The sequence below is a fragment of the Perca flavescens genome, chromosome 15 (assembly GCF_004354835.1).
Source record: "Perca flavescens isolate YP-PL-M2 chromosome 15, PFLA_1.0, whole genome shotgun sequence".
NCBI classification, from domain to species: domain Eukaryota; kingdom Metazoa; phylum Chordata; class Actinopteri; order Perciformes; family Percidae; genus Perca; species Perca flavescens.
This window is the reverse complement of record NC_041345.1, coordinates 25,107,186-25,123,400: the sequence shown is the minus strand read 5'-3', so window position 1 is coordinate 25,123,400 and position 16,215 is coordinate 25,107,186. Positions and strand designations below refer to the sequence as shown.

General features: G+C 40.9%; 1 protein-coding gene across 4 annotated transcripts in view; it reads left to right on the top strand.

The window, feature by feature from the left end:
- The first annotated feature begins 394 nt into the window (after nt 1-394).
- The window catches only part of LOC114570067 (vesicle-fusing ATPase), a 46,175-nt gene continuing 30,354 nt past the window's right edge, over nt 395-16,215 (top strand). For 2 of the 4 annotated variants that reach the window (XM_028600273.1, XM_028600272.1), the window contains exon 1: nt 9,653-9,791. In XM_028600273.1, the coding sequence (XP_028456074.1) occupies nt 9,765-9,791 (27 nt within the window). In that variant the 5' untranslated portion in view covers nt 9,653-9,764. Of the gene's footprint in view, nt 506-9,652; nt 9,792-10,956; nt 11,043-16,215 lie in introns of those variants that run through there. The other 2 variants (XM_028600274.1, XM_028600275.1) reach the window with 2 other exon arrangements.

Genomic DNA, 16,215 nt, shown 5'->3' with positions numbered 1-16,215 from the left:
CGAAAATAGCATAAGATGACAAGTCGTCTAGTAGAAATGTTACAAATAAATAAAAAAATAAGTACACACATGGTTGAGTTATAACATTCAAGTCAGTTCAGATGCATTAACGTAGTCACATGTACAGTCTCTGTGGGCTCTAACACATTCATGGTCAATAAAAAAACGAGAGTTGCCAGTCAAAATGCGTGTACACGTCACGTGCCAATGTGCATCATTAACTGTCGACATTTTAGGCTCAATACTGTTACAGTGAGCCACAGGTTTACTGTCTGCACAGTGTTTTTGCACGGCAGGACATCAGGGAGAGACGAGTGATCCTCCTTAACCGCACGCGAGCTAATCGGAGCGCTTCCGCTTGATTCAGCCAATCAGCGCGAGGAGCGCTGCAGCTTATACACCCATCTGCTGCCGAGCCTTTTCCGTTCACCGTCCCCGCTGTCCTATGAATCATTGACCGAGCTGCATCCTTCGATCTACCGCAACCGTGAAGATGGCGGCCCGGGTAAGATATAAGACTATATACCGTGTATATACCTATATATAGGGTATTTTTTATTAAGACATTAACACATTTTGTAATATCCTCGTGTTTCTGTGTGGAAAATAAGGGGAAACATAGCTTAAAATGTCGTGCTGGCGTCCTTACCCGTCCAATTGTAAGCACCTTTAGGAACCTTTTTAGCGTTTGAATGTCACCGCCAGAGCAGAATATGGTGTTTATTCCGCATGGTGTCGCAGCCCCATAACCCTGACGCGTGCCAGGGGGGATCATTTCAGCCAGAATTGCAGTATTAACTCCAGTGTCAGACCCCCCCCCCCCTCACGTTGCTAACCGTTGCCTTCTCTGGGAATTCTTCTGTATTAATCCTGGGCTTTGCTTGCCCTTGAGCCGACGCGGCTGCCTAAAAAAAAAAAAAAATAACCGGCCACTGAAAATCTTTTACGAGCTACGCATGTTAAATAACAGAGTGGCCGTTTTGTGTGAGTGCTCACAGCAGCTCGGCACATCGTGTACAACTGGCACGTCAGCATGAATTTGATGGTATTGGTCAAAAGAGTGAGGTTCAGCATTGCTGCTTAGCTTGAGTCTCTAATCTGTGTGTTATGTGTTCGCGCTGGTAAGCTGCCGTTTGCGGTTGTGGAGCAGCAGAGCAGTGCGCAGCTGACTGCTGGCTTGTGTGCTTATCTATTTCAATGGTTGAGCAGAACCAACCTGTCGACGTACAGGAAGGATGATGTCAGGTAACCAGTGTCAACCTGCCCTGTTGTCCATCACCACTCTCATCACAAGTCACTATACTGTCGAGGGACGCAGGAGTGGTTCTGTTGAACAGGCAGGGTAGAGCTACGACTTAAAAAAAGTAGCACCCACTGATTAGAAATGCAGCTAAAATGGAATGACTAAGGGTAGGGCAAGCCGACCATTGCATTTGCTGCATCATGGCATTTATATTCCTGGTGGACGCAGGTTTGCTGTCAGGGATGTAATCATGTGATACTCAACTCATGATTCGATGCGATTCAGGATTTTTAAGTTTAAGATGCGATTTCCTCACGATTTCTTTTCACAGAATGAGCTGCAGACAAATGACTGAAACTTATTCCTTTATTTATATAAACTTTGCAAATAACAGATGTGTTTTATCCTTTGGGAACCTGTGTTCTAGAAAGAATCATTTTATTCTTAAAATGTTGGGATGTGGCTTTAAATCCAGGGCTGGGCATTTTGGTCCATCTCTTGTGTATCTCAGAGCGAGTCATGATGCAAGTTGCTAGTAGCTGTAGCATTAGCATTACACAGCAATATTGTCTCATTGTGCTCATGCTTTACTACGAAGAGAGTGAACATAAATCATGTACATTTATGCACGAGGGTGTACCTTTGTGCTGGTAGTTTCAGTATATTCCATCAGGGGGATCATGCAGAGCCTAAAAGACAATTCTGCCACTTTTTATGTGGATGTCCAGTCAGAGTTGATGATGAATGTAGTCGATGAAAGTAATTTATTCCTCAGTGCGTGAAGTATTGACAGAGAAAGCTGCAGTTTGCAACTGCAAAATCTGTTGTTCTTCCTGCATTCAGTGACGTAGTTGAAGGCAAGGAAGAACTACAGGCTGTTCAGCTTGGATTTAGCGCGGGTAGCCAGATGCTATGGAACTCCCTTGTTCTCTTTGCTTATATTGCAAACTAGCAACATTTACAACAGCAAAAACGGCATCCCAAAATATGGCTGAGAGGGGAGGGAATGAGTAAGTACACCGGTGTTGTACTCATAGAAATAAAATGAGGTCATAAGGAGCAAGGTTACCTCCCCTTTCTCTGCTTTGCCCGCCCAGAGAATTTAGCCCACCCATGATAAAAAGAGAGACATCATGGCTTTCAAACGAGCAAAGTGGCAGTTGGTCAAGGTCACACTCCCAACCTTCACCTTGCACCCCCCCACCCCCAAAGAGCACCATGTCATGGGACCTTGAAGGACCCACTGACATGTGTTTTCACCATGAAAACTAACAACAATCACCACATTGTTTTTGCACTAGTCAAATTAACAGAATTGTTCTTTCTATCTGTTCTATTGGTTGTAGTACTCTAGATCGGTCTCAAGACCACTTTTTGAAGGTCTTGTCTCGAAATCCACTCCATTTTTCCTCGGTCTTGTCTCGTCTCAGATAAAGACGATTCAGGAGACCGGTCAAAACCACAACTGCGGGGATATCACTCAGTCAGTTATCTGTGCATCATCTGATTTATGTGTTTACATCATTACTGTGATTGGATGTAAAACTTCTTGCTTCGAATGCAACCAATAACTTGACTCAATAGTTTAATATTTTGCTCCTGTTAACGGCTGCCATCTCTCCCTGCCCCCTTCACGCACACTTCCATGAAGATATTTTTGCCGAAGGTTATCATACCGTCAGAATCTCATCCCGGCCCATGCCCAGTTGAGACACGTACACAGGATATCTAGATGACAACAACACATGTTGTACAAGCTCTATCATTTAAATTTCAATTGATGTTTTGAAATTTCTGCTGTCATATCAATATAATAGTTGATTTTAGTGCCGTGAGAGAAAATCCCCACATATCCTATTAGAGCTGCAAAAATGAATCGATTAGTTGTTGACTATTAATCGGCAACTATTTTGTTAAGCGAGTAATCAGTCAATAAGAATTCTCTGATTGCAGCTTGTTAAATGGGAATTTTTTCTAGTTTCTTCTCCTTCTCCTTCTCCTCTGTGACAGTAAACCAAATGTCTTTGAGTTGTGGACAATACAAGACATTTGAGTGTACTGTATGTAGTGAATGTCAGTTTAATCCCAATAAAACCTCACCCTCAATAAGACATAACAACTATAAAGCAGAATCACATTTAAAACCTGCTAAATAACTTTGATTAGCAGAAAGGTGCCTGAGGAATCGACTGTTGTGCTGTAGCTGGCTAATTAAACTAACATTAGTTCTGTGAGTGAACTGAAAACTGTGTTTCCAGCTGAAAGCAAAAATAAGGCGTGTGGTGCATTGGATGTAAAACACCATCAAGGATGTGTTTTTTTGTTTTTTTTCATGTCTGCCATGTTAAACTCTGGACTGGATTCCTGTGTACACGGAGAGAGGCGATGCGACGGTACATTCCTCCTCTTGGTCAACCAGCATGAGTCAAAGTGTCCACTGACGTGATGTTCCCGTCCCCAGGCTGCTGACACACACACACACACACACACACACACACACACACACACACACACACACACACGCGCACCCTTACCCTTCACCCACTCTTGCCCTGCAGACCATGTAGTGTTTCTGGGCATACTGCAGCCTGTCAGAGGGAGTCAGGGCGAAACAAACAGCTACACAGACTGACACCATGATGTCCTCAGCATCAGTTTCATAAGATGGGAAAATGAAGGATTTAAGGGTTAATATGATGAGGGTTGATAAATCATTATCATCTCACTGTTTAATATGCAATATTTGACCAACAGTGTTGGGAGAAAAACTGTTAAATTAAATTAGCTCTCCCAATACTCCTTTCCAAAGCAGGTGATATGGCCTTTCAACAGGCTGCCTGGTTGTCAAATATATTCATGAATATTTCACGGCTTTTTTGTAATTATACTGACAGGAAGGCTCTCAGTGAGAAAAGAAGAAGATGTGGGTAGCCTGCGTGTTGACAAGCCTCTGGCACTGACTTCCTGTATCTGACTATGTGCTGATTTCCCTGTAGAGCGGGGAGGCAAAAAGAGAATCCATCACTGAGTATTAGTCACGATTCAATATTGATTTTTAGGCTCAACTTTCGCTTTGCAAAGCCTGCATAAAGCATGATTCCTATCAAGTTCCGTCTTCCCCTCGAGGTTATAAAAGCTGAAATGTGCCCAAACTCTCACCTTCAATGAGGATGGAGCAGGTTGAATAATTCTTTCTGGGAGGTTTGCCATCGTTTGCTTCGACTGAACTACTTCTGCTGCACTCGTTCTTCTTTTGATTATAACAAAAGTGAATTTGACGCAGCGCCATCTATGGGAATGGCGAGCTAAACTCATTTCATTACAAAACAAAACAAAAAATATGAATCTATATTCAGAATATGACAATATTCAGAATTTGATACAGGTCATGTCAACAGCATATTCCGGTTGGATATTCTGAAAAAGGCTTTTTTCTGAATATAGCATTTTCTGATTAAGACGTGGGATATTCCGGTATTATTCGGGTTTTAGAGGCATTCTTTGGACATGTATACAGCGCATTCGGAATATGCATCTAAATCGGGGTTTTTACCGCAGTTTACAGCCTCTTGCCTGTTTACGGCTTATCAACCAGCCAACTGCAAGGCTGCAGACTAGATAAGAAGGAGAAACACAGCTACTTTTAAAAATTATCAAAGACTTGGATATCAAAAGGTTTTCGGATATTCTCACACATCGCTACGCCGACCTTTTCAAGAAGCTGGTTGAAGGAATGAAAGAGGGACGCTGTGTTTGCACGGTCCAACAAGTCCACCACCGCTGGTAAACTTTGAAAAAATTGTATTTTGCACGGCTACACGTAAACGGGAATATTAGTGGAATACTCACTTTCATCAGCCATGCAAACGGCTTGGTCGGAATCTCGTCTTTTTCGGAACGAGGGCAAAAAAATGAATATTATGTGCATGTAAACGTAGTCACTGATGCCAAAATAACAAACTTGGGAGTTTGCCTGTTTGTTCTGATGCTGATGCTTGTCACTGACTGTCCACCAGTGTGGGAAGATGCAGAGATACAGTTTACATTCAGCTTCTTGCTTGTCGGATGAAAAACAGTGTTTACAGTGAACTGATTTTGCTTTTAGATGATGAATTACACCAGTTGTTTCAGTTTCTCCACTCTGACAGATAGGGATGTAACGATGCATTGTGTGAACCAGTTAAAAATCAATCGCAATGCAATTTTTAAACGGCTTTGGGCGTAATCTATTTTTGATTTCACTCACAGACGTCACATGTTCTTAGTTTATTTATTTGAAGAGATTGTTTTCTACTTTTTTTTTGTGATTTTGGTGTGGCTTTTGTTTTACAAATCTAATTATTCATTTCTTTGATTTCTTTTTATTTCAGAGGAAATCCAATTTCAGTGGCACTTTTGATAAGAGGACACATCTCTTGTTTTACACAGTTTATATGAATAAAGGAATATTTTTCACTCATTTGTCTGCAGCTCACTCTGTTAAAAAAAATCCTGAGAAAACTGTATCGTGAACTCAAAATGCTCGTGAGTTGAGTGCATCGTTACATCCCTACTGACACATGGTTTCTAGTATTTAAATTGAAATTCTCTTCATGGCTGTCATCATTTATTTAGTTTTCCAACAGTGCTGCGTAGATGCTGGTTGGGCTTCAAGGACAAACCTGATCGATCTGATTGTTTCAAAATCAACACACAGAGCCTGGATGCTTTTGACCCTTCAGTCAGAGAAGGAGAAAAAGAAAAGAAAGAAAAACGCCTATTTGTGTGATAGACCAAGTGAGGGGGCATCAAAAAATGGCAGCTCTTCCATCATGTGTCTCTCTCGTTGCTCCTCTATTTAATGAAGTGAGCAGTTGGTTTCTCTCGTAATCTCCCTGTAGTTCAGTCATCTTTTGCTCTTCGTCGAGAGACGGTTATTTGTTTCTCTCCTGTGTGTGTTTTTCTTCCCACACCCAATTTCGGAGGAAGCGGTCTACATCGTTGAGGTGGGAGGCTGATAACTGCCTCCGTCCCATTCTGCACTGACAAAGTCATTCCTCTCTATAAAGAAAAGCTTTCCACTTTTTTTTTTTTTTTTTTTTTTTTTTAATCCCAATCAATCGACTCACACCATCCTGGCCCTGCAACCTATTTTACCTACAGCAGCACCGACATTTTCTCTGCACCTCAATCTTTCTGTCAGGCGTACTCTCCCTTTGTAGTGCTAACCCTAACCCTCTTTTTTCTCTTTTCCTTTTTGCCTTTCATACAGCAAAACATGTAGACAATTAGGTGTATAGAGCATAAACATACAGCACTGCTAAAAAATATCTCTTTAAGTCCTCAAATGTACCAGCTTGCTAAATGAACACTAAAAAAATATGTAACAGTACAGGCTGTTCTCATGAACCAGTCGTGCATATAGCTACGAAAAGTAAAGCACTGTAATTCCCATGTATCCCATGTAATTTATGCTGTGTGCACCACATTGACTGCCGCTGTCTAAGGTGCTCTCGATGGTGTTTTAAGCCCCCCACCGTCGACCTCAAGGCACCTAACCCTAACCCTAACCGCCTTCCATGCAGCGCTGCCTGGAAGACGACGTTGGGGGCTTAAAACACCAAACACCTTCCGGCGCCGATGGAAGTTCCACCGGATGTCTCTCACCTTACGCTTTCTTTGTGTTTACGTTAAACTCCGGTCGCATCGAGGAGCAGCAACCGGAACCTCTGAGCTAACAAGCATCCATAATTTCATAAGATATACGAATGGGTGTGCATACGTTGTCGTAGGATAACATAAGAACCGAGAATGAGAATGCGTTGCAAACAGTAGCAGGCTCTTTTTGTGAGTGTGTGTGAGTGTGTGTGTGTGTGTGTGTGTGTGTGTGTGAGAATATGTATGGGCATGATCCACCTTAATGAAAACCACATACATTCTGTACATACATTCTGTTTGTTGTGCATATCTTGTACCTGCATGTTTAGTATGCAGGTTAATGTGTAGGAATGTTTGTATGTGTGTGTGTGTGTGTGTGTGTGTGTGTGTGTGTGTGTGTGTGTGTGTGTGTGTGTGTGTGTGTGTGTGTGTGTGTGTGTGTGTGGGAAGTAGAGTAATGATTAATCCCCGGCTGTCTCGACACAGGGCCTTCCTTTTCGAGCTCTGAGCTCCAGCTATATTTAGAGAGTTAATGTGCTGCGGGGCAGCCAACACAACACACCAGCAGATCCACGGATGCACGCCCAACTACACACTGTGTTTCCGGCAGTGTCTGTGTGAGCCTGTGCGTGCATTCACTGCAGACAGAAGCAACCTTCAGAGTGGCTTTTGGTGTGTTTGCTCTGTCAGTTAGATGTTGCACAGCTATGCTGAGGGGAGGCAGCTTACTAATTAACCAACACATTATATCTCCTTTGTTTAATTTGTACTTAAACGTGAAGCCAAACTTAAACCTTGTAATCCATAATTTCAAAAAAAACTTGCAACTTTATGTTTGTACAAATTTAACAAATGAGATAATCAAATGAGATATAACATATTAATGAGTAACATGTAGATCTTCGGACAGAACCAGTCTATAATTTTCCTCCGGTTTCCAGGACAGCCCATTATTCTGATACCCCTGTAGTCCTAAAAGTGTCCCATTGGACCAAAAGCTTGTTATCCCGAAAAGAAAAGTCCATGCTCCGAAGTTTCATTGACTTTTATGCTTCTCGCTCATCTCATCTCTAACAACCTCACCAGCTGACTATGGGTGTTCACTCTTTTAGTTAAACCAACCAGATTTTGCCACAATTACTGTGAGCCAATCATATCATTGCTGTCAAACCTTTAAAACATTCTCCTCCCTGCTGCTGCCAGTTGCCATTTTAGTGTGAAATGGATGCAACCCTCCTCCAGCCCGTTCACCTCCAGTTCTCATCACATCCAGTGCCCAGGGTTCCTTCCATCAACAGAAGTCCTGCTCCACATCACATCCATCCAGATCCTCAAGCATTTGCCTTTATTCCTTCACCACCACCATTGTCTAGATGGGGTCTAATCGCCAAACACTCTTCACATTTCTAAACCTCATCTATACATTTATTTCAGTGTTAACTAACAGATTTCTTGGCCTTGGATTTTTGAATTGAATTGAGCTAGCTGGAGGTTTCTCTGCAGCACTGCAGTAGCTGCAATCTACTTAGTGGAAAACCACAGTTTATTTTGTAGCTCTGGCTTTACAAATTTTTTATTGAAGCAAAGTCTGTGAGCTACTTCAGGAATTCAACTCAAGTCATCCACTACACTTACATGAACTATCAGTCATGCTGAGATCTTGGAATGCTCTTAAATGATGTCTCTTCTGACTGAAATATGGCTGCATAATGGTCCATGTAATAGAAATAACACTGCCCTGGGGAGCCCTGGTAGCTCACCTGGTTGAGTGTGCACCCCATGTACAAAGGATCAGTGCTTGGGTGCTGTGGGTTCAATTCCAACGCGTGGCTTTTTGCTGCATGTCATTTCCCTCTCTCTCCCACTTTCCGGTTTTGGCTGTCCTATCCAATAAAGGCCAACAGATAATCATAAAAAAATAACAATGCCCTGTTTACTACATAGCAATTTTGCTGTCGTGTCATGTGTCCTTTTTATGCTTTGCAATGCATATAATTGCATAAAAATATTTGATTATGTTTAAATCAAATGAACTTGATGATGAAGAGCCAGTAAATAACACACTTAGTTATAACAAATTGAATCTGTCAGGGAAGCACCATCACAGCACTGTGTGTCCTGAAATCTTCTTGATTTAATACCGTCTTCAACGGAAGACTGCCAAGAAATTACTTAGTGTGATTTATTTAAATGGGAAAGTGAGGTGGCTGGCTCTTATAGGCAGCGTAGTAAATCCACAATGTGCAGATATTGAACACGTGTCTGTGCCAAGCAGGAACTAGTCAAGGGCTTCAAAGTTGATTTTGGTTGTTTAATGTATTGAAATTTGGCTTTTTATGAGCTGTATCAAACATGCACTGGTGAAAATCATATCAACAGTTGTAGGCTTTTGAAGCCCTGTTTGTGCTTGATGTGTAGTTTATTGCATTAATGCCATGCCTAACTCAAAGTTGAGAAAGCACACAGCACTGATACAATAAATTGCTGGGCTTGGCTCTTATTTCATTCCCTTGGATGGAAAAGTCAGACTACAATGGTTTGAAATTGAATTGCAGTGAAGTTAATGCAACATTTTTTTTTTTTTACATTGATTTTTCTGAAATTCTTTTGCAAGATCACAAAGCCAAACTAGAGGCTGAGAGGCTTTAGCGTAAGTGACATATATTGAAATATAACTCTATGTGTGCCCCTTTATCCATTTATACCATGGTCTGGGTGAATACTCGATTCTGATTGGCTGCAGGGTGTCCATAAAAAAAGTGATGCAGGACATCTAGCTACTAAAGGAGTTTCGGTGAATTCTATTCTAAAATGAGTGCGCTAGCTACATTAAACAAAATGGAAATGTATTCTGTTATTTCCTACTCGTCCTCTGAACAACAACATGGTGCTAACACACAAGCTGCAAAAAGTAAGTTATACTGCCCCTCTAAACTGACTTTGTTTCACAGCGAATAACGTTATGTCACATCCCGTTTGCCGTTCAGGTCGCTACTTCAGGCCGCGGCCGACAGTAACGTTACACTACACGTTCGTAAAAGTCGTTATATATTTTTAGGAACAATGACATGGCTTGGATAGCTAGCTTGTCTTGTTGTCCAACATACTGTCGGATTATTTTTACTGACTGCCAACCGTACACAATGTTATTGACTTTGGATCTTGCTAGCATAGCGTTAGCTCTCTGGCTCGGAGCCGAGGTGAAGGGTTCTACGAGATGAGCGGACTAGCTATAAATATCTACCGTTGCTAAGGGTGGCAAGTCGTATCTAAGGTCCTTCCTATTTCCTGGAGGAGTAAACAACGTTTGCATTGCATAAGAACCTTAAATGATTGTTCCAGGTATTAGTCAAAACCGTCAGGTGTAACCAGGGAAACAGAGTTATTGTTTGTAAAAACTTTAGATTTCGATTGTAAAACTAATTAAAATATAAACTAATGTTTTAAAAATATGTTATTTGGCAAGTGACCATGGTATAACGGGTTAATGCCCGACGAGGTGTCCATTGTCAGGTATTAATGGACGACGGCGAGGCGTGACATTTTTCCCCCCACTATGGCCACGCCAAGACCCGCCCTTAAATAGCATTCACAGACTACTATTGGCTAGGCGTTCATGCCTACATGTACAGGTCCTATCCCCTGACCAATCCCCTAACCATAACGCACCCTGTATAATACCTGTCTCTTTAGCCGCTAAATACTCCACTGTGTTTTTGAAATAGCGTTGATGAGAACGGTGAGACAGGCTGTAAAACTAAAACGGTTTAACGATTTATTTTTGCTGGTGATAATGATGTTTGCTGAAATGGACGCAATCACTGATAAGATAGGGGCGACCAAAATAATTTCACAGAAAGGAAATTGGAGACATTAACAAGATTGCAGAAAAAAAGTAGCTTCTGTAAAGTGCACATTACTTTGACTTAAAGTAAATATAGAGCAGTTGCTACAAAAGAGCAGCTTTGAAATAAATAAAAGAAACAGCTGAGCCAGCAGCAACTCAAAGTAAAATCAATCAATGTCAAAAAATCAATGTAATTAAGGTTGTACGGCTCACTGTGTTTCCGCACAGAGGATTATTACTAGCGCACAGTTTGACGACGGCCCAGATTACAAATGAAGGAAGACGAAAATAGCGAGGGTCTAAGAGAAGAGACAGGTGAGAGAAAACGACAGAAAGTTTGGGATCATTTTAAGCTGCAAACATGCTGCTACATCATCTCTGTAACAAACCATCCAGTATACTCATCCATTCCACGGAGCCAACCCGACACAAGGTAGCTAACGTCTGCTGCTAACGTCTGCTGCTCTCGTCCACCGCGCTGTTTTACACAACTAGCCTACAGCATGCTACTCTGCTAATAGCCATGTTTTACACAACTAGCCTACAGCATGCTACTCTGCTAATAGCCATGTTTTACACAACTAGCCTACAGCATGCTACTCTGCTAATAGCAATGTTTTACACAGCTATGCTACTCTGCTAATAGCGATGTTTTACACAACAAGCCTACAGCATGCTACTCTGCTAATAGCAATGTTTTACCAACAAGCTAAAACGAAAGCTGTCGGTTTGTATAGGGCTGGGCGATATATCGATATTATATCGATATCGTGATATGAGACTAGATATTGTCTTAGATTTTGGATATCGTTATATCGTGATATGACATAAGTGTCTTTTCCTGGTTTTAAAGGCTGCATTACAGTGAACTTACCAGACTGTTCTATCTGTTCTACTATTAATGATTATTTATCTAAAATCTAAGTGTGAAGATATTTTGCGAGAGCACAAACTGTGAACTCTAGAATATATTGCCGTAATATCGATATCAAGGTATTTGGTCAAGAATATCATGGTATCTGATTTTCTCTATATCGCCCAACACTATATTAGAAAATATAGGATGTAGAAATAAGCGCTGAAAATGTGTAGAAGAAAAATTTTACAATTTAAAACGTTGGAAAAAACTAAAAGAAACTGAAACATTTGCTCTTACTTTGCGGAAAAAATATCGTATATCGATATTCAGCCAAAATATATCGGGATATGACTTTTGGTCCATATCGCCCAGCCCTAGGTTTGTAGTCTAACAGTTTATTAGTTTGCTACTAATCTTTGGAAACTTAGCTGCTGCCGGAGACAAACCGGCTCCTCCCCCCAGCATGGCTACTTAATATGCACGTGAATGACGTCATCATGCCGGTGATTTCTGCATTCTTTATTCTTTCTGCTCACTGTGTAATTAGGCTTCTGAAAATGTGTCCCCCCAGAACGGTGCAGTTGAATAGCCCTGCTGTAAGCTTTGTACCATCACATTTACCCTCTGGTCAGTGAACAGCTCTTTTGCATATCCAGTGCAAAGAGCCAGAGGCAAGAAGAGGAAGGGGGCGAAAAATATTAACATTTGGGCCACCAAAAATGTACTTGGAATTTGTCAATAAAATGTTTATATATACAAAAGACAGGTTTCCTTTTTTTTAGTACATATTAATAATAAATATTTACTATTGCTGTTTACTAAGTATTTCTTACTATTTCTTATCCGATTACTCGATTAATCGATGGAATAATCGGTAGAATATTCGATTGCTAAAATAATCGATAGCTGCAGCCCCAGTTGAAACACTTGGAGGCCAGGCGGCACAAGTGGCGGCATATTTTTGTAGGCTACATTTTATGTTGATCATTATGTAGTTCACGGCTGGTCTGTTTTATAAAGATATTTAAATTAAATATTGTCACTGATCCAAAACCGCATATCGACGTCCGTGTGCTACGTCTTGGCGACATTGTTATTTTTGTGATCATGTAGTGTGGGGATGTTGTGATGTTTTTAAATATAGCTTATACTAGCATTACGAGGTGTTTACGTGGTTGCCAATCCAAAATAATAAAGGAGTTGTTACATGTTATATGAACATACACCATTTTGGTTACATGTGGACTGAAGTCTGAGTCTTTCTGCAAACCACTGCAAATCTTCAGTTTCCTCCACACTCCCCTTTGCGATTCAGTGCTACATGCTAGCCGAGCCGGCTATTTAGGTTTAGCACTTTGCTAACCTGAAAATGAATTTACTGTGCTGTTTCTAATGTTTTAACTTGTTTTTTTAGCTTCTGGTTCAGTATGGCAGTTGTTTTCATTTGTGTGAGTTTTTCTGTTGTCTGTTTGTTGCTGTTGTTAATATTTTATGTTTGTCTTGGTACTTGATGTGATTTGATGCCTGATCAAATTTCCTTCGGGATAATAAAGTAACAGCTAGTAAACTGAATTAATGCTGCAGCTCTTTCTAAGACTTTCCAGTTTGTTGTTATGGGACCGAATGGATCAAATTCTGATAGTGAAGCGAGTCATTTTGTGGGGGGTTGTAACACTTTGTAAAACATGTATGACTGATTTACAGACATCTCTTTCTCAATGTAAGTTTATGAGAGAAAGTATTTTTGGGCCAGAGGGCATTGGGTTACGAGCGGGGAGTTGCAATTTCACTTTGGCTGCTTTTATTTTTTATTTTATTTTTTTTTTGCTTTAAATCCCAGCACACTTCCTGTGGGCCTATGGGAAATGAATAGTCTGGCTCCCTCCAAAGGTGCCAGACTATTTCTTGTGCTTGGCAAGAGCCAGTTGCCAGGCAACCAGTGGAGACTAGCTACTGGTCCAGAGTTTCTTAGTGAGCTTGAGGTGCTGGCAGGCAGATTTACTTTTACTTTTACCCTTTTGACAGAGCCAGGCTACCTGTTTCTGTCTTTATGCTAAACTGAGCTGCCCAGTTACCTGCTCTAGCTACATGTTTACTGTATAGACATGAGACAACTATCTCTTGTAGAAAGCAAATACGTGTTTTTCCCAAAATGTCAAACTATTTCTTTAACGTAGAGTATGAGTCATACTATGCTTTTATGAACTATTTTATGAAATATATAAGCTGTATGATATCATTTCAAGCCAATTACTACTATGTATTAACAATGCAAGGATGCAAAGAGTTACTATACACTAAAATAATACTGAAATGTGGTTTCCGTTCTTTTCTGCTCCTACAAGGATGCTTTCCTTGAAGGCGCTGCACCTCATGAGTTTAAAGAGCTGTCAGAGGTAGCTCAGAGCTTCCTTGAGGCAAGGGTAGACACAACTCTGCTCTGGAGCAGGAAGTCAAACAGGGAATTCATGCAAGGCGATCGATGTTAACATGATTACTTGTTAAAAACTTGTTTAACTGTATTTTCTTCTGAAACTGTTCTACTACCTTTGATGTATTGTCTGTTTGAGCATGCCGGCTAATGCTAACTGATCCAGTCTTAACAGGTCATACAATACAATGGTAGACAAAACACAAAGTAATAAGTTATAAGGACTAGAACTGGTGTGAATCACTGCCCTGCCCATACTATGAGGAAATCCAATCCCAAATTATAGATTTTTTAATGTATTCACCCATGATTGACTGATTCATTAAATTAATTAAATGTCAAAGCAAATTACTATTAGGGCATACTGTACAGCAGAAAAAGGTTCCCATTCCCAGTATGCTCACAGTGATTACATCCCCCCTCTCATCCATTAACAATTAACATTCATCGATCTAAGAACAAAATCAGCTGATTCCTTTCTCTTGTATCCATGTCTCTTACCACAATAAGACAGTTGGCACTTTGTCTCTAATGTGGGGAAGAGATACAGCCTTATGATAAACATAATACTGTATGCTTGGCATGGCACTCTGCATATGGCTTACATCATCCAACCACTACCAGATTTGGGGTGTAATTTGTAACTGAACAATGTGTAAATTTGGCAATTGGAAAAGAAAGAAAAAAAAAAAAGAAATGTTTTGGTTGAAAAGTGGTTTTGGATTCAATCCAAGCAAACCCCAAATCTGGTCTGCATGCACTTGACACCATCTCAGGTGATCTCATTATGTAAGTGTGGCTTGCATGAGTGAATCCATACATGTGAATAAAACATTGAATGCACCCGTCTTTAGCCACCCCAGCGTTGCACCGTAGCCCCAGCTTGCTGCTCTAAGTCCCCCTCTGTCTCAAATACTGTCTTCTGTCCTTCCTCTCTGCTTGCCTACGCTGGCGCCTACAAGGTCGTAATATTTTTCAAGGTATGTATGGATACAAACCTGTTAAATTATTTAAACGAGCTGCCATCTTCCTCGTCATGTGGATTATATTTGCGTGCTAACTGTTTTTGGCTCAATTTCTGGAGATGGTTGTAGGACGTACGTCCCTGCTTTCAGGCCTCCAACCCCCGCTGCAGGCAACCATACACATAGCAACAACCCTAGCAACACAGTGAGTTGCAATGTTGAGCTGGTGTCATGTGCTGACTGAATGGAATAGCTAACTCATTAGCATCCATTAATCAACTCCCCCGTTGCACCGCAACTCACACAGAACGCTTAGTCTCTGATGCCCAGAACTAAATGGATTTGCTCCATTAGGAGCTTGCCATTTTGATTCAGGTGCCATATGTCTGAGGAATACCCAGTTAGGTAGTTTTGTATTATAGCACATTAGCCGTGTTTTACTAACATTTAGATACATACATTTTCATATTACATTTGAAATGAAGGTCTATATTTAGGAGAATTGGCAATAATGCCATGGAATGAACAAAGCGGTTGACAAGAAGTAAGTAACCCTTACCATTACTGCCTGTTTACTTAAAAGAATGGACGTTACAGGCAACACAAGCATCACTGCTCATGATGCTAGCTAACATTACATATAACTTACCAGCTAACGTTAGCCTTCCGTTAGCTATTAGCTGACTTAAACACGGTTAAAATGCTTAAAGCTAAACGGTCTAAAGTGTGGCTGTATTTTACTTGAAAGGACATCAACACCGGGACGTACAACAGTCTGCAGCTACAGACAGTGTAGCCTAGCTACACTTTTCGAGACACCATGGCCACTGCCATAGTCAGAGATGTAGGAGATACAACACTTGGGGACGGCACTTAATGGTGTATTCAATTGCACCTCGTAAACTCATAGTGCATTCAGCTGGCCCTCAAGAACCTCAAACTGTTGTTGTAAAGTACCCCTTTGCTATCTAGTGGTTCTTTAGTTGTTTAACAGCCATTGACTGGTGAAATAAGTTATCACATTATAAATAACTTATTTATATTTCACCATATGGCCTTAGCAATAAACAAGCTGTTCTTTAATGTCGCTGACCTTCTTTTGTTTTTTTTGGTATCAGTTCATGCACCATTTAGGCACCAGCACCCTTTTAAAAGTATAGTTTTAGCATCGGCATCGAAAAAAACAACAACTGCTAGTTATTGTGGTTGAAGTTGGAGCAGCAGCAGTTGTGA